The sequence below is a fragment of the Opisthocomus hoazin genome, chromosome 8 (genome assembly GCF_030867145.1).
Source record: "Opisthocomus hoazin isolate bOpiHoa1 chromosome 8, bOpiHoa1.hap1, whole genome shotgun sequence".
Lineage (NCBI taxonomy): Eukaryota > Metazoa > Chordata > Aves > Opisthocomiformes > Opisthocomidae > Opisthocomus > Opisthocomus hoazin.
In genome coordinates, this window is record NC_134421.1 from 60,644,117 (window position 1) to 60,666,677 (window position 22,561).

The 22,561-nt window shown below is 41.2% G+C and overlaps 2 protein-coding genes across 2 annotated transcripts in view; one reads left to right on the forward strand and one right to left on the reverse strand.

Moving 5' to 3' along the window:
- The window catches only part of CCDC146 (coiled-coil domain containing 146), an 86,661-nt gene that overhangs the window by 9,439 nt on the left and 54,661 nt on the right, over positions 1-22,561 (forward strand). The window contains exon 2 of the mRNA XM_075429463.1: positions 167-333. Coding sequence (XP_075285578.1) covers positions 178-333 — 156 coding nt within the window. The 5' untranslated portion in view covers positions 167-177. The remainder of the gene's footprint in view (positions 1-166; positions 334-22,561) is intronic.
- Positions 15,222-21,477, reverse strand: FGL2 (fibrinogen like 2). Its single transcript, XM_009943561.2, has 2 exons — positions 20,742-21,477; positions 15,222-18,212 (listed from the first exon to the last, which is right to left on the reverse strand). The coding sequence occupies exons 1-2, from the start codon at positions 21,475-21,477 to the stop codon at positions 17,506-17,508; spliced, it is 1,443 nt and encodes a 480-aa protein (XP_009941863.2). The 3' UTR covers positions 15,222-17,505.

Below are 22,561 nucleotides of genomic sequence, written 5' to 3' on the forward strand. Positions count from 1 at the left end.
ATGAAATTGTAACTGTAGAGCTACCTAGGTTGCTCACGTTGTGACTTGTTTGAATGTGGGAGTCACATGCTGATGTTGTGTTCTTTGCACTACACATTTATCTTGCACAGTCATATATATCCCTGGATCTATTTAACTGTATTTTGGTATTTTTGTTACATCCTAGAACTTCAAACAATGAGTCAGGCTGGTGAAGAAAGTTCCAGTTCCAGTGACACAGAATTGGAAATCGAGGAGGAGCAACCTGTCTGTGCTCTGGCTCCAACAGTTTATAGCCGAGATGAGGGATCCACTGATGTAACAGCAAGTCCTGCATTTCAGTGTTTAAATGAGGTACAATGTACCCCAGCTTTATCTATAACAGTGAATATTGTGTCCAAATCAATTAATATGAAATGTGTGTTTTGTTGTTAGTAATTGAAGGTTGTTACTACAGGCTATCTGTAGCTTCCCTGTTTCTTCTCTGATTTTTTTTTCTAAGTGGCAAGAACACTTTGTGAAGCAGAATCATACATGAGGCATATTCTTGCTGGGCATGTTGTGCTTAATAGATAACCATGTTAATTTTTTCAGTGATCATGGCCTTAGGGGGAATGAGACTAGAGAGGTCTTGTTTCTATAGTATTCTAGCTATAGACGTAATTGCATCGTGATTTTTAGAAAGGCTCAGTAGCTGCAGGAAAAATACAAGGTAAGTGGCTCCTGAGGCACTAATAACTGATGATGATAGAAGAAACCTTTTGGAACTCAGTTTCTTTTGCAGAATTTTCTGTGTTAAGGAAACCTTTAGAATGCTAGAAATATTTTCAAATTTAAGATATCAAATACATATCAAGCGGAATCCTTAAAAATGTAATGCCAGAAGAGACATTAAGGGATCACTTCATCCAAAATAGATTCTCTGCAGATGTCTAATTTGTTCTTTATAACTTTAGTTCATGAAAATAGCTCTTTGGGTATCCTTTTCCAGCATTTTATCATTGCTAGAGTTTTTAAGAAAAGAAGTTTTTCCTAAATGCCTGTTTAAATTTCCTTTGGCATGAATAATACAGCTCTCTTCTTGCCTTTCCCACAGTGACAATGGAGAGCAATCAATTTTTGCCCTCTTTGTAATAAACATGTACATCTCTCATGTCCTAAGCAAGGGTTGTTCATACTTCACGTTAATTAACCCTATCCCAGCCAACCTCGAGACACCAAGGAGAAGCAGCTTAGTCACATGATATCGAATGTCCTGTGTGATTGCCTGGTTTGGGTCAGCCCTCCCGGCTTCTTGTGCACATTATCGCCATCCCAGCTGAACCCGGGACAGCTGGGGTCTTTCCAGCTTGGATCTGTCAGGTTGCTTTGCTAGTCCAGCTCTCTCTCTGCCTTGGACCCAAGGCCAGTAGAAAGAAAGGGGTGAGAATTTGTAGCAAAGAGGAAAATAGGACTGCCCCTTTCCTATCCTGCTGTTAGATCATACTGAATAGAGCATGAAGCTGCACAGTCAGTCTCTCTCTAATCTCTTGTGCATTCAAGTGAAGTGTACAGGAGGGAGAGACATTTTCACTTTCAGTCCAGTGGCAGTATCTGGTGAGCTGACAGCTTCCAATATTGTAGCACAAAACCCCTTTCTTCTCAGTCCAAGGCAGCTGCAAAAGTCCAGGACAGCTCAACTCTCAAAGAGAGTTGACCTCTCGCCTTACAGAAATCCTCCTGCCTACTGAAAGTATGGAAACTGCGCTTTGGGGACTACTTTATTTTCCAGCTACTTGCATACTTTTTCTATATATTTTCATTTGTGGTAGAATTTTTGATATGTCAGCAAGAAGTATATGCCCAGTACAAGATGTCTTCACCCCCCGCCCCTTCCCAAAGAAAATAAAGCTAAATGGTATAACGTTCTGGAAGATATTCTACTTTTATGCTTTGTTTTCCTTATTTTTAATCATGAGGAAAACATATTTTTCTAGCCTAATTCTGGAAAATGGTCAGATCATTTGGCTGATTCCACCCCCCCAAATCTTTCCAAAGTGGTTGTCCTGCATGTCAAATTAAAGGCCATATGTTTAACTCTGATAACATTGTAAACTGTTAATGGGAAATGTAGGGTAACCTTAACACCAAAGTTGTTCCCAACTCGGGAAAAAAACGTGCAGTGGAAAACCGAAGTAAGCGATTTGCATAAGATTTCATAACGAGGTCTTTTGGTCATTTGGTCAGTTTTTAAAAGGGAACTATGACTCATTTATTCTTACCATATTTTTTAACAGTTCGTACTTGTGCTTTACAGGTCAATTTGGCTTTTCATCACTTAGTCACATTTCTTCTCTTCCACTGACATGCTTGTTTTCCTTTGTTGAACTTTATACATAATTCAGAGATAAATAAACGACTTTGATCACCATAGAGTTTGTTGCATTGACACTGGCTTCAGCTTCTTGGAATAGCTTTCAGAATTTTTCCACAGAAGTAAATCGTGTCATATTGTCTATGGTTTACTGGCTAGTCATTTATGCATGCATGGCAGGAAATACTTATCAGAAGGGACACCTTTTGATATTATAAGATTTATTTGAGAACGGATATATCACTTCTAGCAGTAAACCTTCCAGTCAAGTTGGTCTTGCTTTTCTTATGTAAATAGCAGACAGTCAAACATATAAATAGCAGGAAGTCAAGATGCACACTCTCTCCTTCATTTTTAGTTACACATAGTAACATTGTTCAGCCTTGTGCGTAAAAATATTAAAAACTGGACAGGTGTTTGAACAAAAGCCACTCAGTCCACCATGATTTGCTTTTTTTCATCAAGAGTTTTTATTTATTACCAAGCTGACATCAGCCTAACTCAGTACTTCCACTGCTGTTGGCTAGAGGATTGTCATACATTTGCAAAATGAACTTTCTACTTCTTTTAGCCTATGTTATTATGTCCTTGAAATGAAGACCTTTGCTCTAACACTTCTAATTGATTTATTTCTAACAGCATTTATTTCTAACACTAGAACAAAACAGGATATGAGGAAAGATTCACAAGTCAAGAAATTCAATCTGCATTATGTTAATAGCTTTCATGGAAAACTATATAATTTAGTATATATGTGATGAAATAAATATATTACTTGTATAAATGCTACATTAAGATGTAAATCATGCTGTTTTCATTTTTAATTTAGTGCATTATGGACCATGTATATGTAATTTGATTCTTAAAAGACAGCAAAAAGTGTATTGAATGTCGTGTACATTGTCTAAATTTCAAGAGCTGTTAATTTTATAAAATGCAAAATAGTCTGAATTTATTCTCATCCTTTGCATGCAAATTTGTGATTTTTTTTTTTTGCAACAGGTGGTAATGTAATACATTTTACCTCTCCCTTTATCCTTATCTTAGTGTTACAACACTACTGTTACTGCTAAAGCAGCACAGGGCATACTGAAATTACCATTTGAGTGGAAAAAGGAACAGAACATGACATGAAACTGCATTAAGTGCTCCAAATGACAAGATTAGGCAGAATGAAAACAAAAAAAAGACTGATTAACAAATTGCATCCTGCTCACTCTCTTAATATTTGTTCTCGTATTTTTTGCCCTTCCCTGCACTGTATAGCCGCATTTTTTCTGTCTGGACACTCAAGCTGTTCTTTCCTTTCCTCCACCTGATCCAGGCTTTCCCACTTTAATGGGAACATAAATAACATATCAGTTGTCATAGTTATGCTGTTGTTCTTTAGTTTGTAATTTATTAAAATCTTGAAATTCTTTTCTGTTGCTTAATTTTTTGATTTGTTACTGAAATCACTATTAATCCCGGACACAAAAAAGAGCCCTACTTTATACATCTTTCCAATTTAATAGTGAATCATTGACAGCTACGCTCCAGGAACAGTTTTCCATCCACTTTGTCTTTGCAAAATTTCAAAGATTTAGTAAAGTTGATGAATTGCTCACAAAATCTACTGGGTCATCTTTCTGATTCAAGCGACTCTCCAAAAACTAGTGTTTTTCAGGTTCTTTCAGTTAGAAGGAAAAATCATGGAGCCTAGTATCTTTTAATTCTGTTTTGTTATTTATTTAGAAGTTAGGTACAAGCTCCTCTTTTTCTGGGGAAATTAAAAAAAGGACAGATCAAATGGTGGGAGGGTAGCTTCTCCCAGTTCGAGGCCTTTTTCGTTTAGTGTTATATTAGCAGTTCTGGTTAGGCTTTTACTCGAGAGTGATGTGTCAGTTTTGCTATGCTGAGTTTTTTCTTTTGCTTCCTTTTGTTGGTATGTTCTTGGACTAGAAAGATAGTTGCTAGTTCACTCAAATGTGTACATCTATTTTTAAAACTATACCAGAAAAAGGATTCTGCAACATTTATCTTGCATGTCTTTGTAGTAGACACTACGAGGGAGCTATTAATTCCATAATAACAGTGTACTTGCAAATGAAAAGTGCTTTACTATCTACCAGATTCAGTGACTGGGTACCTTATTTGGAAGGTACTGCAATAATCCCTTTCTGCTAATAAATGTTGTCCATTTGTGTGCTAAATCGAAACCTGTGGAAGAATACACTCCTTTGGGGGAGCTCTCTGATTAGTGTAATGCAGACTGTTGCGCCTTGAATCCTGTAAAGGTGAAATGGACTGTGCCTTGTATCTGATAGCAGCACCAAATCTTTCATTTGTGCTGCTTTTTTTTACTGGAAATTGTCACTATCGTGCTACATTTCTTTGTGCTGGTGTCCAAGCATCCTGTTGCCACCATCCATCAGGAAGCTGAAAGGACCTTTCATGAATATTTTTCATGACTATTGTGAAGCTTGGAGTCTTTCATTAATCTCAGAAAGAGATTAATGAACTTCTTATCCCTCACTGCCAAAAGTGATTGAACTGCTAATGAAGATGTTAACCAAAATCCTGCTTCTACTGGAAACTCAGAGCAAAATCCCTGTGTTTAGCAAAAAATGAACAGTATAGTGACAGAGACTTCTCCAGTAAATTTTGCTTCTGCTGGTCTGACGCTGATTCATGTGGATCTGCTAGCTGGCAGAGCTCTAAAGTCCTGGATTGATGCATATGTTCAGTGTTTGAATGTGGTTTAAGGGGGGAAAGGTACTTTTCCTTTTTCTCTTTTTTTCTGATCTGTGCTGCAGGAAAGAAAAGAAAGTCACATAAAAGTTGGCTACAGCTTTCAAATATAAATATCAAAAATCAGTATTTGGTATATTTCTTCAATGGCATTCTGACATCTAACGATGCCACTGTAGAAAATATAGCCTTTTCCAATTTCTTATGCTAACAAGCTGATTTTTAATTCTCTCCTAACTTAGGTTAAGTGAGAGATGTAAACACCTTTCCTTTTTTTTAAAAAAAAAAGTCAATACATCTTTAAATTAAAAATTTCCTAGAAAAGCTAGCTTGGTAGGCTAAGATAGATTTTTTTTTTTTTTTTTTTTTTGTATAAGCACCAATTTAATTTCTGTTCTCTTACACATACTGTAGTGTTCTTTCTACTCTTATAAAGTATGATCATCAGTATATTTTTGCATGGTAACCATAGCAGTAGATAATTTGTTTCAGTACTCTCCAAACATGTATGTGCTCTATCAAAAATGTAACGATCTTAACACAGCTGTTGAATGCAAACAACATTTTAAAACTTAAGCTGATCCTGGCACACTCCACATTATATGCTCCAAAGGCTCCTGGCACAGCAAAAAAGCTGTATAAATATGTTGGCACAAACAGCAGACAGATGTTGCCTCCACCTCCATGCATACAAATCTGACTGCTAATTAAATTGAACTTTTTGAACTTTGTTGATATGGTCACCTGGGGAGTCAGCTAGGGATGATGATGTATCGGTAAGCTAGTCTGGGTGTTTTTACAACAGCTCTCAGGAAGCAATGGTTTGCATAGTGAACATCAAACTGATCGGTGGTTGCGAAAGGTAAGTTGATTGTTCCGATTGATGGTAACTCCGGTAAAGAGGTGTAGAGGAGTGGTGTGAATTTACGGATGCCTTTAAACAGCAGAAATGGCAACAGAGCCAGCATGATATGCTTTTGCTATTGAGACATTCTTTTTACCACTTGCAGGTGACATTGTGAGGAAACAAGGCCAGGAAGCTGTTGCATGTATTCATATTATCGCAAAGCAGGTGGTATTTTTGTTCATTTCTGAAAAGCGCGTTTGAAAGCATTTATGATGTGGTGTTTCTTCTATGCTGTTACAAAGTCAAGTGCAGATTTCATGCTGTTTTGGTTTCGGCTGCCGCCGGCAACAAAAGCGCCACGCGGCCGCCCCTCCCCCCGCCGGCGTGCGGAGGAGAATGGAAAGAAAGAGGCAGAAACTGGTGGGTCGGGATAAGGGCAGTTTAACAGAACAGCAAACAGAGGGAAAACAGGAACAACAACGATACAACTAAGGAGAAAACACAACCACGAACCGTACCACGAACAGCCGCTCTCCCGAAACCGGACCAGCACTGCGCCCGCCCAAGCCGCGAGTGCGTTCCCGCCGCGCCGCTCCCCCCCCATCGGAACCCAGCGTGACGTCACATGGTATGGAATACCGGGCTCTGTTTGGCCAGGTGGGGTCAGCCCCCACCCCCCGGCTGTGCCCCTTCCTGGATTCCAGTGAAAATTAACCCTGTTCTGGCCAAACCCAGGACATTATCCACCCCTTATTCCATACCATCTACGTCATGCCCAGGTCCCCCATTGTCCAGTTGATCACCACCACTTCTCTTGTCTCCAGATATCATTCCTTTAGTCTATGGATCATCACTCTAAAGTGTCCATTGAGTTCATTTAATCCATGACTTCGGGCTCCATCTGTCGTTATGGTCTTCCATGGCAGGAGAGGTGATGTGTGGTGATGGGCGGTCACTTGCTGCATCCGGAGCTCACGGCTGATGTATCTGGTGCGGCCCGTGCCCACAGTCTGCAGGAGATGTTGATCTTGATGAGGTTGCTGGATGCCAGTTGTTGAAAACCAGGTCCAGTTCCATCATCGCTGTGCTCTGCTAGGTTTTCATCGAAAAAGTCCATCCTTCTTTAATCTGGACGATTCTTACTATGCTACTACTGGTACAAAATATAACAATTATAACAGTGATAACAGACAGTGACAGGGTTATTTAACAACTAACTTTATACAATTTATTTATGGACTATTCTCGCCCAAAATTAAATCCCCATGAGGTACACATCGGACTTCCCCATCCTTCCGCATTACCCACCAGGTACACCCAGGTCCTTGAGCAAAAGCAATCCCGCGGACGGGCTTGCCTTTGCCCGAGGCAGGACTGACCCAAACTGTCTTCCCTAACATGTTCCGCATGTGCACTACAGGGACTTTATCCCCTTCTACTGGGCGCTGAGGTTTTGACTGGGCAGGACCAGCCCGGTTGGTGGACCCTCTGGTGTTAACCAACCAGGTGGCCTTTGCTAAATGGGTATCCCAATTTTTGAAAGTCCCACCCCCCATTGCCCTCAAAGTGGTTTTTAGCAGCCCATTGTAACGTTCGATCTTTCCAGAGGCTGGTGCATGGTAGGGGATGTGATACACCCACTCAATACCGTGTTCTTTGGCCCAGGTGTCTATGAGGCTGTTGCGAAAGTGAGTCCCGTTGTCCGACTCGATTCTTTCGGGAGTGCCATGCCGCCACAGGACTTGTTTTTCCAGGCCCAGGATGGTATTCCGGGCAGTGGCATGGGGCACAGGGTAGGTTTCCAGCCATCCGGTGGTGGCCTCCACCATTGTGAGCACATAGCGCTTGCCTTGGCGGGTTTGTGGCAGTGTGATGTAGTCTATCTGCCAAGCCTCCCCGTATTTATATTTTAGCCATCGTCCTCCATACCACTGAGGCTTTACCCGCTTGGCTTGCTTGATTGCAGCGCATGTTTCACATTCATGGATAACCTGTGCGATAGTGTCCATGGTCAAGTCCACCCCTCGGTCACGAGCCCATCTGTATGTCGCGTCTCTTCCTTGGTGGCCCGAGGTGTCATGGGCCCACCGAGCTATAAAGAGTTCACCCTTATGTTGCCAGTCCAGATCCACCTGAGCCACTTCAATCTTAGCAGCCTGATCTACCTGGTGGTTGTTTTGATGTTCTTCAGTGGCCCGACTCTTAGGGACGTGGGCGTCCACGTGACGGACTTTTACAGCCAACTGCTCTAGCCGGGCAGCAATATCTTGCCACAATGGGGCAGCCCAGATAGGTTTGCCTCTGCGCTGCCAGTTGTTCTTCTTCCATTGCTGCAGCCACCCCCACAAGGCATTGGCCACCATCCAAGAGTCGGTGTAAAGATAGAGCACTGGCCACTTCTCTCGACTGGCAATGTCTAAAGCCAGCTGGATGGCTTTCACCTCTGCAAACTGGCTGGACTCACCTTCTCCCTCAGCAGTTTCCGCGACTTGTCGTGTAGGGCTCCATACAGCAGCCTTCCACCTCCGCTGCTTCCCCACAATGCGACAGGACCCATCCGTGAACAGGGCATACTGTTTCTTATCTTCTGGCAGCTGGTTATACAGTGGGGCCTCTTCAGCACGTGTCACCTCCTCCTCTGGCGATGCTCCAAAATCTTTGCCTTCTGGCCAGTCCATTATTACCTCCAGAATTCCTGGGCGACTGGGGTTTCCCATTCGGGCGCGCTGGGTGATCAGCGCGACCCACTTACTCCACGTAGCATCGGTGGCATGATGCGTAGAGGGGACCCTCTCTTTGAACATCCAGCCCAGGACCGGCAATCGTGGAGCTAGGAGGAGCTGTGCTTCAGTGCCGACCACTTCTGAAGCAGCTCGAACGCCTTCATATGCTGCCAGAATCTCTTTTTCAGTGGGAGTATAGCGGGCCTCGGATCCTTTGTATCCCCGGCTCCAGAACCCCAGGGGTCGACCTCGAGTCTCCCCTGGTGCTTTCTGCCAGAGACTCCAGGTTGGGCCATTCTCCCCAGCTGCGGTGTAGAGCACGTTTTTAACATCTTGCCCTGACCGGACTGGACCAAGGGCTACGGCATGAACTATCTCCCGTTTAATCTGTTCAAATGCCTGTCGTTGCTCAGGGCCCCATTCAAAATCATTCTTCTTCCGGGTCACGTGGTACAGAGGACTTACAATCTGGCTGTAATTTGGGATGTGCATCCTCCAAAAACCCACAACACCCAGGAAGGCCTGTGCTTCCTTTTTGCTGGTGGGTGGAGACATAGCTGCTATTTTGTTGATAACATCCATTGGGATTTGACGGCACCCATCCTGCCACTTTATTCCCAAAAACTGGATCTCTTGCGCAGGTCCCTTGACTTTACTTCGCTTAATGGCGAAACCGGCTTTCAGAAGGATCTGAATTATTTTCTCCCCTTTCTCAAAAACCTCCTCTGCTGTGTCGCCCCATATAATGATGTCGTCGATGTACTGCAGATGTTCTGGGGCTTCACCCTTTCCCAGTGCAGTCTGGATTAGTCCATGGCAAATGGTGGGACTGTGTTTCCACCCCTGGGGCAGTCGATTCCAGGTGTACTGGATGCCCCTCCAGGTGAAAGCAAACTGTGGCCTGCACTCTGCTGCCAAAGGGATGGAGAAGAATGCATTAGCGATGTCAACTGTCGCATACCACTTGGCTGCCTTTGACTCCAGCTGATATTGAAGTTCTAGCATGTCTGGCACGGCAGCACTCAGCGGTGGTGTGACTTCATTCAGGCCACGGTAGTCTATTGTCAGTCTCCACTCTCCAGTAGATTTTCTCACTGGCCATATGGGACTATTAAAGGGTGAGCGAGTTTTACTGATCACTCCTTGACTCTCCAGCTGGCGGATCAGCTGATGAATGGGGAGAAGGGAGTCTCGGTTGGTACGATACTGTCGCCGGTGCACCGTTGTGGTTGCGATGGGTACCTGTTGTTCTTCAACCCTCAGCAACCCCACAACGGAAGGATCCTCCGAGAGACCAGGCAAAATGGACAGCTGTTTAATTTCTTCCGTCTCCACAGCAGCTATGCCAAAAGCCCACCGATACCCCTTTGGGTCCTTGAAATAGCCTCTCCTAAGATAGTCTATCCCAAGGATGCACGGAGCCTCGGGGCCAGTTACAATGGGGTGCTTCTGCCAGTCCTGCCCAGTGAGGCTCACTTCAGCCTCCAGTAGACTCAGCTCTTGGGACCCCCCTGTCACTCCAGAAATGCAAATGGGCTCTGACCCTTTGAACTCTGATGGCATTAAAGTACACTGTGCACCAGTGTCCACTAGAGCTTTATACTCTTGTGGATCTGACGTGCCAGGCCACCGAATCCACACCGTCCAATAGACACGGTTGTCCCTTTCCTCCACCTGGCTGGAGGCAGGGCCCCTCTAATCCTCGTCAGAGAAATTGCTGCTCACCTGCTGTAAAAATGACTTGGAGGTCCCCTCTAGAGGATCGGAATCAAGGTCAAACTGTCTACCTGGTCTGGAGAGCTGGCTTTTGGAAACTGGAGCGGCATTTTTCCTAACAGAGTCCCCTTTTGTGATTGTTTTACCTCGCAACTCACGTACTCGGGCCTCTAGTCTTGAGGTGGGTTTTCCATCCCACTTCCTCATGTCCTCTCCGTGGTCACGCAAGTAGAACCACAGGGTGCCCCGGGGTGTGTAGCCTCTGTATTCCCTCTCCTGAGCAGAGAAACGCCTGCCCCTAATAGCTGAGACACTGGCCCGTACAGGTGGGGAGTAGGACATATTCCTGTCTAGTCGCTTGACCAGTTTCTCCACGGCTGAGACAAGGGAGGAAGAGAGACTTTCCTCATATTGGCAGAGTCTGACAGCCACCTCGTCCACTGTTGGTGCGTCTTTACCTTTCCAGTTTACAACTGCCAGTGAGTTGGCATGCGAGGAGGGTGCACTCCGCACAAACTTCCTCCACATGGATTGTGAGCACTGGAGTTCATCTGGGTCTGTGGGTACCTGCTCATCATCTGTGTCACAGTAAACCAGCTCCCGCACAGCTAATTCCCTCAAGTACTGAATACCCCTTTCCATATTGGTCCACTTGCCAGGATAGTATACAAAATCGTCACTGAAGGGGTACCTCTCCCTCACGCCTGACAGAAGTCTCCTCCAGAGGCTGAGGATTTGTTCCTTTTTCCCAATGGCCTTGTCAATGCCCCCATCCCTGGCCAGGGATCCCAGCTGCTTGGCTTCCTTGCCCTCTAATTCCAAGCTGCTGGCCCCATTATCCCAGCACCGCAGCAGCCAGGTGGCAATGTGCTCTCCTGGATGGCGGCTGAAATCTTTCCGCATGTCTCGCAGCTCGCCCAGGGACAGGGACCGGGTGATGATCTCTGTCTCTATCTCCCGTGATGACCCTGGCTCATCATCATCCCTCCCGGAGCGATCTGCTCTCTTTGCGTCTTTCTTTAGTTTTACGGGGGCGACTGCTACCTGCACAGGTTGGTCATTGGGCTCAGTCACTGTGCCTGTGGCTGGAGCTGGGGCTGGAGCAGCTGCTGTGTCCACCGGGGAAACCGAGGCAGACCCTGCAGCTGTGGCAGCAGCAGTGCCAGTCTGGGGGGCTGTGACTGCCTGCTGGGCTGGAGGGGCTGCAGGGCCGGCTGGGGGGGCAGCGCCAGTTGCAGCGCCTGCCGCTTCGCTTCCCCCCCTTTCCCCTTTAAGGCACTGAACAGTGTTGAACAGGGCTCGGTAGGCGTGGGCCAGACCCCAGCACATTGTGGTGATCTGTGTCTCTCTGGAGTTCCCAGGGTGGCAGCACACTTTTTTCAGATATTTTACCAGATTGTCCGGATTCTGTATTTGTTCAGGGGTGAGTTTAAAACACACCGCAGGTGCCCACTGCTCTAGACATCTGCCCATGCTGTCCCACACACCCAGCCACTCACAGCTATCCAGCCCCGGGGCAGGTCTCTGCACGATGTTCTTAACGACTTGCTTAACCCTAAACAAAACCTGCAACCCATTCAGGAGGCATAACAAAAGGAGAGTGCTGCCCTGAGCATCCCAGGGGTACTCGAAATTCTCAAAAGCAGTTAGGACCAGCCTGAGGGAGAGGGGGGGGGCGAAAGAGTGGGGGAAGGTATCCCCTTCGGCTTTCCCCACAGACTGGGTTTGATTATTAACAAAATCTAAGACATAGGATCCGAGGTACGGAAATGACCGCAGTGCCGTATGCAAATACAAGACTAATTTCATGCACAGTGATGTTATCATAAGTCGATATCGTACAGTACAGCAAAATCATCATCTTAATCCTTTTTCCAGTGATGATGAACAGCATGGCAATGAACACATAGTGCAAGTACGGATTTACATAGCAGAGCCACTTGATCAAAGTCAGAAACATTTTTTTTTTCCTTTTTTACCGGCGACTACTTAACACAGAAAAATGCGTATAACAAAATTTAAGCAAATCTAAGAAAACAGTTTTAACAGCCGCTGCTCAGCCCTGCCGTTATCCCTGCTCCACGTCTGGGCGCCAATTAAATGTTTTGGTTTCGGCTGCCGCCGGCAACAAAAGCGCCACGCGGCCGCCCCTCCCCCCGCCGGCGTGCGGAGGAGAATGGAAAGAAAGAGGCAGAAACTGGTGGGTCGGGATAAGGGCAGTTTAACAGAACAGCAAACAGAGGGAAAACAGGAACAACAACGATACAACTAAGGAGAAAACACAACCACGAACCGTACCACGAACAGCCGCTCTCCCGAAACCGGACCGGCGCTGCGCCCGCCCAAGCCGCGAGTGCGTTCCCGCCGCGCCGCTCCCCCCCCATCGGAACCCAGCATGACGTCACATGGTATGGAATACCGGGCTCTGTTTGGCCAGGTGGGGTCAGCCCCCACCCCCCGGCTGTGCCCCTTCCTGGATTCCAGTGAAAATTAACCCTGTTCTGGCCAAACCCAGGACACATGCCATTCAGAGGAAACACAGCTCCCGAAAGCTGTGAGACTAGGAGAAGGAATAACCTTTAACTGCAACAACTTCTTACGTTTTGGCCTTTTTTCAAGGATTTCTGAGGTTTGTGAGACTTAAAAAGACAAGCATATTGCTGACTTATGTTGCAAAACTGCCCCTCTTCCCCTTTTCTCACCCAAAGTATGTATTTGAGATCTGATATTCCAAAACAGGGCAATCTCTTACTAAAATTGTGAGTCTCCTCAGCCTTAGTTTATGATGTCTATGTCAGCACAACCGTGGGGTGAGGAAGCCAGGGCAATGCTAACCGAATATACGAAAATGCCTAGTAAAAATGCCCAGTGGTGGGGAAACATCTGTTACACATATTAGGTTACTTTAAGTGTTAAAATGGTGATTTCTGGTTTCCTTATTTGAAAAACCTGTGTCCAAATACTCTTTAATGAACAGAGCCTTAAAGATTTGCATGAGAAAGCATCCTTATCTTTGAGTTTAACATATAGAGGTTGAGCTGCAGAGGTAAGCAGAGGAGCTTTTATATTCTGTCCTAAGAAAGAAATGAGAGTTTGTCTTTCTCAAAGTGGATCCTGCTTCTCCATAAGAACTGTTGGCTCCATGTAATTGCTTAAAAATAAGTGTGTAAAACATACTTACTGTTTTCTGCTCTGTAATTCTAAATGTTGGTGTACTTTTTCAGTAGAAGTGTAACATTAATTAGACTTACAGTTTGTCTTGATTATATGAATATAATTAGGTAATTGGGGATATTTTTTCCAGTTATTGACTCTTTTCCAAATGGATTATTTATTTACTGAGATCAGAAAACATCATGAACAAAGACTTAAAAAATAGTATTGATTTATATCCTGTTCTCATGACTTGTGTGAGGATTGGATTTGACACATAGTCTTAGAACATTGTTCTCTGGTTTTGGTTACCATTGAGGGTGATGGCCAAAGTCACTTCTGGCAGAAGTATTCTAACTCTATAAAAATTGCATTAAAGCTGTGAATGAAAGAGATCAGTTTAGCAAGTGGACTGTTTGCATCTGGCAGGGCCTGTGGATGGTATTGCTGGGCCATTTTTCTTTAAAACTTATGTCAATGTCTTCAGGCCCATGTATGTCATATTATTTTTCTCTTCTCTCTTGAAAAAAAGAACACAGAACACATTTACAAACTTTATTCTTGGTAGACCAGTATTTAGTTCTTACCTCATCTTTTTTCTCTATGAAATCTTGAAGTCGCATCCTTCCTGTTTTGATTTTTCTATGACATGTAAGTTATAGAAGCTAAGTAAGTTTGGCACCTTTTTTGTGTGTGTTTGATTTTGGTTTAAGTTATAAACATGGTGTTCTAGGTATGGACTGAGAACCATCTTAATTTCCTTTGAAAATAATCACATAAATGCCAGTTTATTTTCTACCAAATCGTCAAAACTACCTGTTGTTTGCAACTCACTCTCTGAGTTTGACTGCAGTGTTTCCCAAAAAATACCATTAAGGAGACAGATACTTGCATAAAAAATGGAAGAAAAAAATTTTAAATCACTGCTTTCAGACCTTTTTAAAATATCTTCTCTGTTTTTTTCTCCTGAGTTTTTTTTTTTTTTTTTTGTTTAAGCAATGCATAGAAAGCCAAGACATTACAGTCCGCTTGGCTGATGTCTTTGAACAGATGGGTTTGTGCCTGTATTTTTTGGAAACAACCCATAGGAATTTTGCTAGCAAACCTGCTGTTAGTAATCTTCCTTATTAAAATTCACAATTTAAATATTAGCAAGATCAAAACCACAACTGTTTTCACATGATAATCAATATTACATAGATGTTTTCTGTAAATTGAAAGACATGTTTTTTATTATTAAAGCTTTTGTTTCTATAAAAATGGTATGTTTTAATTTGGGGTATTATTTCTATTAGCATGCTTTGATGAAACTTGCATGTGATCTCTAAGGTTGTGTGTAATACAAAAACCAGATGAGTTTGCTTCTCCTTTTTCACATTAAAGATACAGGTTGTGTAAACTCTTGATTGGGCAATTACTTTTTTCTCTTCCAAAATATGAATAGTTTTAAAAAGAAGTCCGAGATTTCAGCCTTTGGTATTATCTGGCAGCTGAAGTGTCATAAAATGGATCTCTTAACAACTGTCATAACTAGAAGTTACTCTCCTGGCACATCATATAGTTGTCTTTGTTAGTCATCTAAAGTTATCTGTGTTTTCTTAATGCTTCAATTTTTACAGAAAATGAATAAAACAATTTAAGAGAATTTTTTTTACAGTCCCCATAAACAACTATGACAGCAGTACAGCTTTAACAGTGTTACTTAATTTTATTACACCAAGGAAAAACAAAAATAATGCTTGCAACAAGCAGATGGAGTTACACTTTATAAAACTAGTACACACTGATGGAGATTCAGCTACAACAGTTCCAGGCAGGTAACATTCAGATCTGTGTAACAATATCACACTTCCTTTTTCTTTTTCCTTTTTTTTTCCTAAGACCTCAGACAAGGCTTTTGTATGTGATATCAGTCACATTCGCTTATTCTATTAAAATTTCTATGTTTTATGAAGTTTCCTTTAAACGGGATGTAAAAAGGACAGGTTCTCGTGTAACAACTTAGCAGGAAAAAGACATTTTCAAGTAGAAGCTTTTAGATACTCTAAGTCATACTTAGCTAGTTAGCATATAATGAATGGAGCAAATTGTGCATTTCATACAAAATGATTAATCATATGCAATTAGATATTTGCTCTTCTAACCAATACTTCATAAGTTTTTTGGGTTTTTTTTGTTTAGGCAATCTTTTTTTATCCCAAAATAAATATTCTGTAGTTTCAAAACATGTTCTCGAGCGAAGATTATACATCTTGCAATTAAAATTTTCCATTACTCTTTAAAATTGAAATAAAATAAACCAAATTACACTTCACACTGAAATATCCTTCAAAGTATTTACTTCCTTAAAATATATATTAATATTTTACAGTTTAGCAATTGTCACTGTTGCTCATTTGCATAACTCGTAACCATCATAGTTCTCGTTATCATTTTAAAAAACAGTAAAGGTCGTATTTTGTAAAGTATTAGGTCAGGTGTGTACTTCTGTTTATTTATTTTTTTTTGGTACGTCTCTTTCAACCAAAAAGGCTGTGTCAGCAATGACCACACTTTAGCTGGTGAAGAAATACAGTCCTAGTATAGTTTATCTACATCTCAAGATTGGCATAAGTGATACAGCAAAATAGCCTCTTGCTAAGATAAATTGCATCTCTGCTCAGAATCTTAGTCACTGTAATTATAGAGACATGTCCTTTCTGGAGTAGGCAATAGATATGTGTAGTCAAATTTGTGCTTGCAGTCTATGACATGAGCTTTAAGGGTAGTATCTCTAATTTGCACTTCCTGAAGTATGTAAAAATTTGATTGTTTCATTTTTTACATTTTAGAAGGAAAAAGTCTTTCACATATTCTGTTTTCTGTTCATAATTGCCAGTGGGTTGCTCATGTCTGTGTGGCTGCAAAAGGGGTACTCAGAAAATGAGGAGAACACAACCTTTTTGTATCTTACAAAATATTTATAATCTTTCTTATGATTTTAAGGTCTAACTGTACCTCGAGTGAGAAGTACTTAAATGAGAGATTGAGTCTCTATAAGATTCATCTTGTAACATTTGGCTTACCTAAAAGATTCAGGAGAAAGCAAAATGGCACTGGAAACTCTTTTTGTATGTATTTAGAGGCATTAATGCAAAGACATGGATTCTTCTTGATGTGTCTTCTTCTTATCTGTCTACCTGCCTATAAAAATGCACAATAACCTACATAATGGCTCCTTTCTCCCACAAACAACAAATAGGACCTTGAGCTTAAACAGAGGAACCAAAATGAGCAAGAAATGTTGCCTTTCATTACATGCTCTCTACATTATTTCCACTTGCTTTTATTCAATTCTTTGACCAACAATTTTGAGTAATCTTTGATAAAGGGGATAAGATTTGAGGAATCATCTTCATTTTCAAGTTTTCTTCAAGGCTTTTTTTGTGTCTTTGGGCAAACCATGTTGCCCTCTGTTTCCTAGTTCTTTAAAAGAATAATTTGTAGTACTTTTCCTAATCTAGATTGGTATTGCCGTGGTATGCCTTTGAAGTCATGAAGGATAGATGATGCAAAAAGTCAGGCTGTTGTCAGAGAGACTAATTTTCTTTCTAAGCGTTGACAAATGTGTATGTTATCAGTTAAACCTCTGAGTTATCTTCAGGTTAAAATGTAGGCATTCATTCAGACACAATTTGTGGAAGACCATTTAAAAATTTTAAATTATAAAATCTAGTATATCACAGTCAGTAAAAGCACCAAAAGCAATGTTTAGAATATTTACATAATCATACCAAGACTCAAAGTGTGCGAAATTTTAGCAATAACTATTCAGAAACATTCATGCTCTTTTTAATGCATTATATGGGTCAAACCATCTCTAAAAATTTATGTGGAAGTATGTTGTTTCGTCTAGGACTATTTTATGCCAAACATAACTGAATAATTGAATTCTGAGTATAATACTGAGTAAGTACAATTTTGAGTGCAATCCAGTGCAAACTAGTTATGAGAAAGGTGTAGAATTACTGCACAAAACTTTTGGGCCTGATCATGATTTTTACTGATTTAAAAGCTTGCCTATATCCACTGGGAATATCATCAGAGACACCATGCCACGTACCCCAGAAAATGCCATTGCGAACACCTTTGTATTTCTTGTGGTAGTACTTGCCATTGAGGTTGGCAGACAAGCACGCATCAAACCACCAGCCAGAGCTGTAGTATGCTCCACAGTTTCCTGAGGGATACCTGTCGTTGTCCTTGTCTGGAGTTGTAAAGAACTTTTGGTCGTGGTTGTAATGCCGGCTGTAGTGAAGGGCATCTCCTGCTGTGCCGCTGTAGCCGTGAACACTTAGGCGGTACTTCAGATACTCATTGGCCACGTAGAAGTGTTCATACTTAGCGTACTCTCTGACACCGTTGAAATCTTCAAGTTCAATTCTCAGTTGCATTTCCTGGCTCTTTGTCAGGAGGTGAATTTTGTCATTCCCCAGCCAAAACTCCCTGCTGAGGTTTCCAAAGCCATTTTTGTAGTCATTCCAGGTTCTGTTAAAGTTAGTGCTGCCATCCTGACGCCGTTGCAGCACTGTCCAGCCACCTCCATGTGTTTGCATGTCACAGTAAACTTCAAAGCTGTCATTTCTGGGGTCAGGGCTGATCCTGTAGATTCCATTACTCCTCCTTCCTGCTGTGTAATGATCAGCACAGTCTCTCTGCATTATTTGTATAACTGGTGGAAGAACAGATAATAAGTGTTAGAATAAACATAATTTCAATCTAAAAGTAATCAAAATTTTTACGCAGACTGATGTGGCATACAGAACTTGGAGTGGAGAGACTTCTACATAGGAAATAATGTTACAGCAATTTCAGTTCTAGGGCGAAACAGTTTTTTTCCATCAGGTTTTCTCTGTAATAGATGCCAGCTAGAATCTCTGCATCAGACAGGTGCCAAAAAAAACCCATTTAAATCACGTTTTGTATCAAAACTACCTAATATGGGAGCATTTTGATTGCTGCTTTACCTTTTCTCCTTTTTTCTGCACTTCTTTTTATCTTTTAATTACCTTGTGTAAATTCAGCCTGATTTCTTCAGTTGATATTTCTAATGCTTTGTTTTTGTATGCTTGCTGCTTGTTGCATTTAGATGTATATCATCACACCATGTCTATAATTTAAATCTTCATCTGGCAGTATGCCAGAGAAAAAGCTTTGTCCGTATGGGAATAATTTTAACCTGGCTATTGTTCAGTTGACATCATTTGATACAGAACATAACAACATTAGAAATGTTTCATGTGTTAATGTTGACCTTATTTTAGGAAGCAGGAAAAAAAGTAATAAAATTCTCTCATCTATTGTAGTCATACTGTGATTCCCAGAAAGATGACGCTGGAAAACTGACAGTATTTTCCTGTGTATGTGGCATTGCTGGCTTTACAATAGGGAAATGTTTTAGCATCTATGATTAACATAGTTTTTTACCACTGATGGGTGATGTATGTTATTCAGAAGAAAAATATCCCCGGGTTTTTCCTACAGAGTGAAAATCAATTTTTGACCCACAATGTCATCCATTAATCATACTGTGTTCAACAGCATGGTGTTGTGATTCCATGTTCTTAAGTAAGTGATACAGGGAGCTCTCAGAAGTTGTGAGTTAAGAGTCAAAACCTTAATGTTCACTCCTGTTGCAGATTTGAATTTATGGGCATATTCACTTGCGGGCTTGAATAGCATAGTTTTCCTAGAAAAATTTAAACAAATAAACTACTGCTTGAAAGGGAGGAGTGTTCTCAGGCTGCAGCAGGCGATAAGACTCAGGACTCCTTGTGTGCCTGTACAGAAAACTGGACATCTGTGAAAGCACAAAGTGTAGGAATCGAAGGCTTAAACACCGGATCAAAATCCACAATAGATTCTTGTTTGTTTCACTGAACTTTGTGTGAGATCTTTGGTGGACTAAGTTTCAGAGCAGCCATTGACAGAAAGTATGCATTTCAGATAAAATGGTTTTATAATCCAATTCAACTCCTATTGAAACAAAGTTTTGCTGTTACTTTCAGTGGAAGCAGGATAGCTCCTGTATAGGAAAATGCTGCAGCTGTTATCTTTGATAGTTTTCCTAATGTATATATTGCTGTTACAAACACTTCTAGCATCAGTCACTGTAAAACATAAGGAATATCTACATGATCATATGCTATGAACAGTCAACATTTCAGTAAGAAATATCTAAAATTAATTTAGTCTATTATGAAGTACTGTACCTGAATTTGATTCACTGCCCATTATCAACATACCAAATATCATTCATTCTTTTTGTGAATGTTTATACCTGAATTAAAGTAATTGATTTATACTAATTTATGTCTGACTTAAGCTGATTGTTGATATAGTGAAAGCATTATCTTTATTCTTATTCATTTGCTTTTTGCACACTTCTGAGAATATCAGCTGTACATACACTGTACCATCTGCAGATACTTCAGTTTTCAGTATGGGTAGGCAGAAGAACAATTTTATTTTAAACTTGAACGTTAAGCAATAGAGGCTTAAAAGCTGTAATGCAGTCTGATCTTTCTCTGCTTTATCTCTAGAGGAGTCTGTCTTCATATGTACGATATCTAAGTGGTAGAATACATTGAAAATCTTGTGAATATTTCTTGTTTTCAAAGATTTTTATATGCAATATGAAACTTTATGACTTATGTAACTAAAAATTTTAAATAAAAAATTTTCAGTCTTCCCTTAATCAATCAACATAGTTGATAGAATAGTTATAGATATAGAATATATATATGTATAATATGGATATAGAAAGTTGCAGTTCAAGGTTGAAAAAACCCATGCAGTTTTCTAAGGCACACCTAGAGACAATTTACCCCTTGTCATCCAAGTAGAAAATATATGTAGTTCACTGATGTTTAATATCCTTCATGAAAGTAGTACAGTGTAAAATAAAGTTAATTTTTCACATTTACTAAATGAATTGCAAAAAATAATCCTGTGAAAATTCATGTTTTAAATCCCATAACAAAGTTCAATTCTAGGAGGAACTGAACACCTGCAGCTCTCAGTAACCCTCTAGTGGCAGCTGAAATGTTTTACAGGAGTATAAACAAACTAAGTGAGCAAATACTTAACTTGTGAAGTTAATAACACAGCTATTTGGTTAAAATATTTTAAATTGTTTACCTAATATTTGTAAAATGCACAGAATGCTTATACAGGCAGTAAGAATTAACAGGTTACATACCAGGTCGTGGCTGCATCGCTGGACATTTAGAAGAACATTTGTTATCAAGGCTGTTCACAACAAACGTCAAATTAGCAACTTTGCTGTCAATGTAATGTTCTACACTGTTCATAGTTATAGGGCTCATCTTCTCTAAACGACCCTGCAGTGTCTGAATCTGGTTCTTTGCATTTTTTAAGCTGGTTGCCATTCTGTTAACTTTGCTTTGCAGTTCCTTTACTCTGTTATCTTGGAGTTTGTTGTTTTCTGCTGGAGTTTCTGCATTAGGTAGCAAGAATTCATTACTCCTGTCTCTTTCTTGGTTGTCATCTGCCTGCAGCTTGCAATCTTGGCAGCATTTCTTCAGCTTGGTTACTGCTTCTTTAAGGGTCTGTACTTCTTTGAGAGTCTTCTCAAGCAGTCTGAATTCTCTGGGTAACTGTATGGTCATTGGAGGCAGGTTTATCTGATATGGACAGTCCTCTCCTTCATCACATTTCCGATTAGTTTTGAGCTTTATAGGACAAGTCTCAGTAACTTTTCCTTCTTTAGCATCCTCTTCATCTTCTAAAGCAGCTGCAAAGACATTTGTTAAAGCAAGGAGAGCTGTCTTCAGCAAGACCAAGTAAACGAGCAGCTTCATCTTTGCAGAGAAACTGGCAGTATGAGGAAGTATGCAAAAGTGGAACAACTTTATAAGGGCAGCAGTTATCAGACTGCCTACACTGTTCTCAGAAATGGGTGGGAGTGCTTGCATCACGAGTGATTAATAGCAGAGCAAAGTAGGTAGTGCTTGCAAGAGTAGCATGTTTCAGTGAGTATTCCTGACTCAGAACTAGGGTATGTAAGCAAAATGATGAAATGCATGTGTGCTGATCACTTATGCAGTTTCATTTCGTTCCTTGTTGTACATGGATTTTCTTTTGGGGGAAAAAATCACTTAGCTCTGTGTTATCTGTGTCTTCTAACATCTGTTTCTTAACCTTTGAGTGTTCTAAAACTGCTTTTGTTTCTTAACATCTGCATCTGTTTCTTAACACTTGAGTGTTCTAAAACTGCCTTTGAAAACAAGACTATACTTTTACCACAGCAGGTGAAAACCAGCTTCACTGACACTCAGTCCACTTCTTCTAAAACTTTTTTAACTGAATAGATGTATTCATGAAAATTATTTAATCCCAAAGCATGTTTAAACACACATATAGTTTCAGTTCCAAACATTTTTCAGGATAGAGTCACAAACTAAGGAGGGCAAGCAGCATTTTCGTCTTCCTATTTTGCCTAGCACTGCTTAGAATAGCTACCTGGAAGATTCATGGTTTGTATGGCACATCACAGTTAAAATTCACTGTTACCTGATTCCGAGTACTTCTTACTGAACCTTTCTAAGTGAAGGGAGCTTGAGACCACCCCCCCTCAAGGCGTGGGATCCTAACAGTTGGATTGGTTGTCCAGAAAACCCAAAGCAAAGCCTGATGTTCTGAAAAATGTCCCAAACTCTAAGTCTAAAGGAAGGCAGAGAGCTAGGGAAGGAGATACTACGGGCCCATCGGTTTGGGGTATTCTTTTCTGTATTCCTGATTTTCGGTTCCTGCTTTTCTTTTTTATTGTGCCTTGTATCAGCTTTAAGAGTTAATCATGTACTTTGCATGACTGATCACACCAAATGGAATCCTTCAGCTCTAGGTGACAATTGCCGTGTACTTCCTCATTTTTATTCTGCAGCCACCTTTGCCATTCTCACGTGGTGCCGATGCAGTTTTCATGATCTATGTCATTTTCCTTGTGCCCCAAATCAAGGCAACATGGACACATCTTTGTGCATTCTTGCTCAGTCAAGA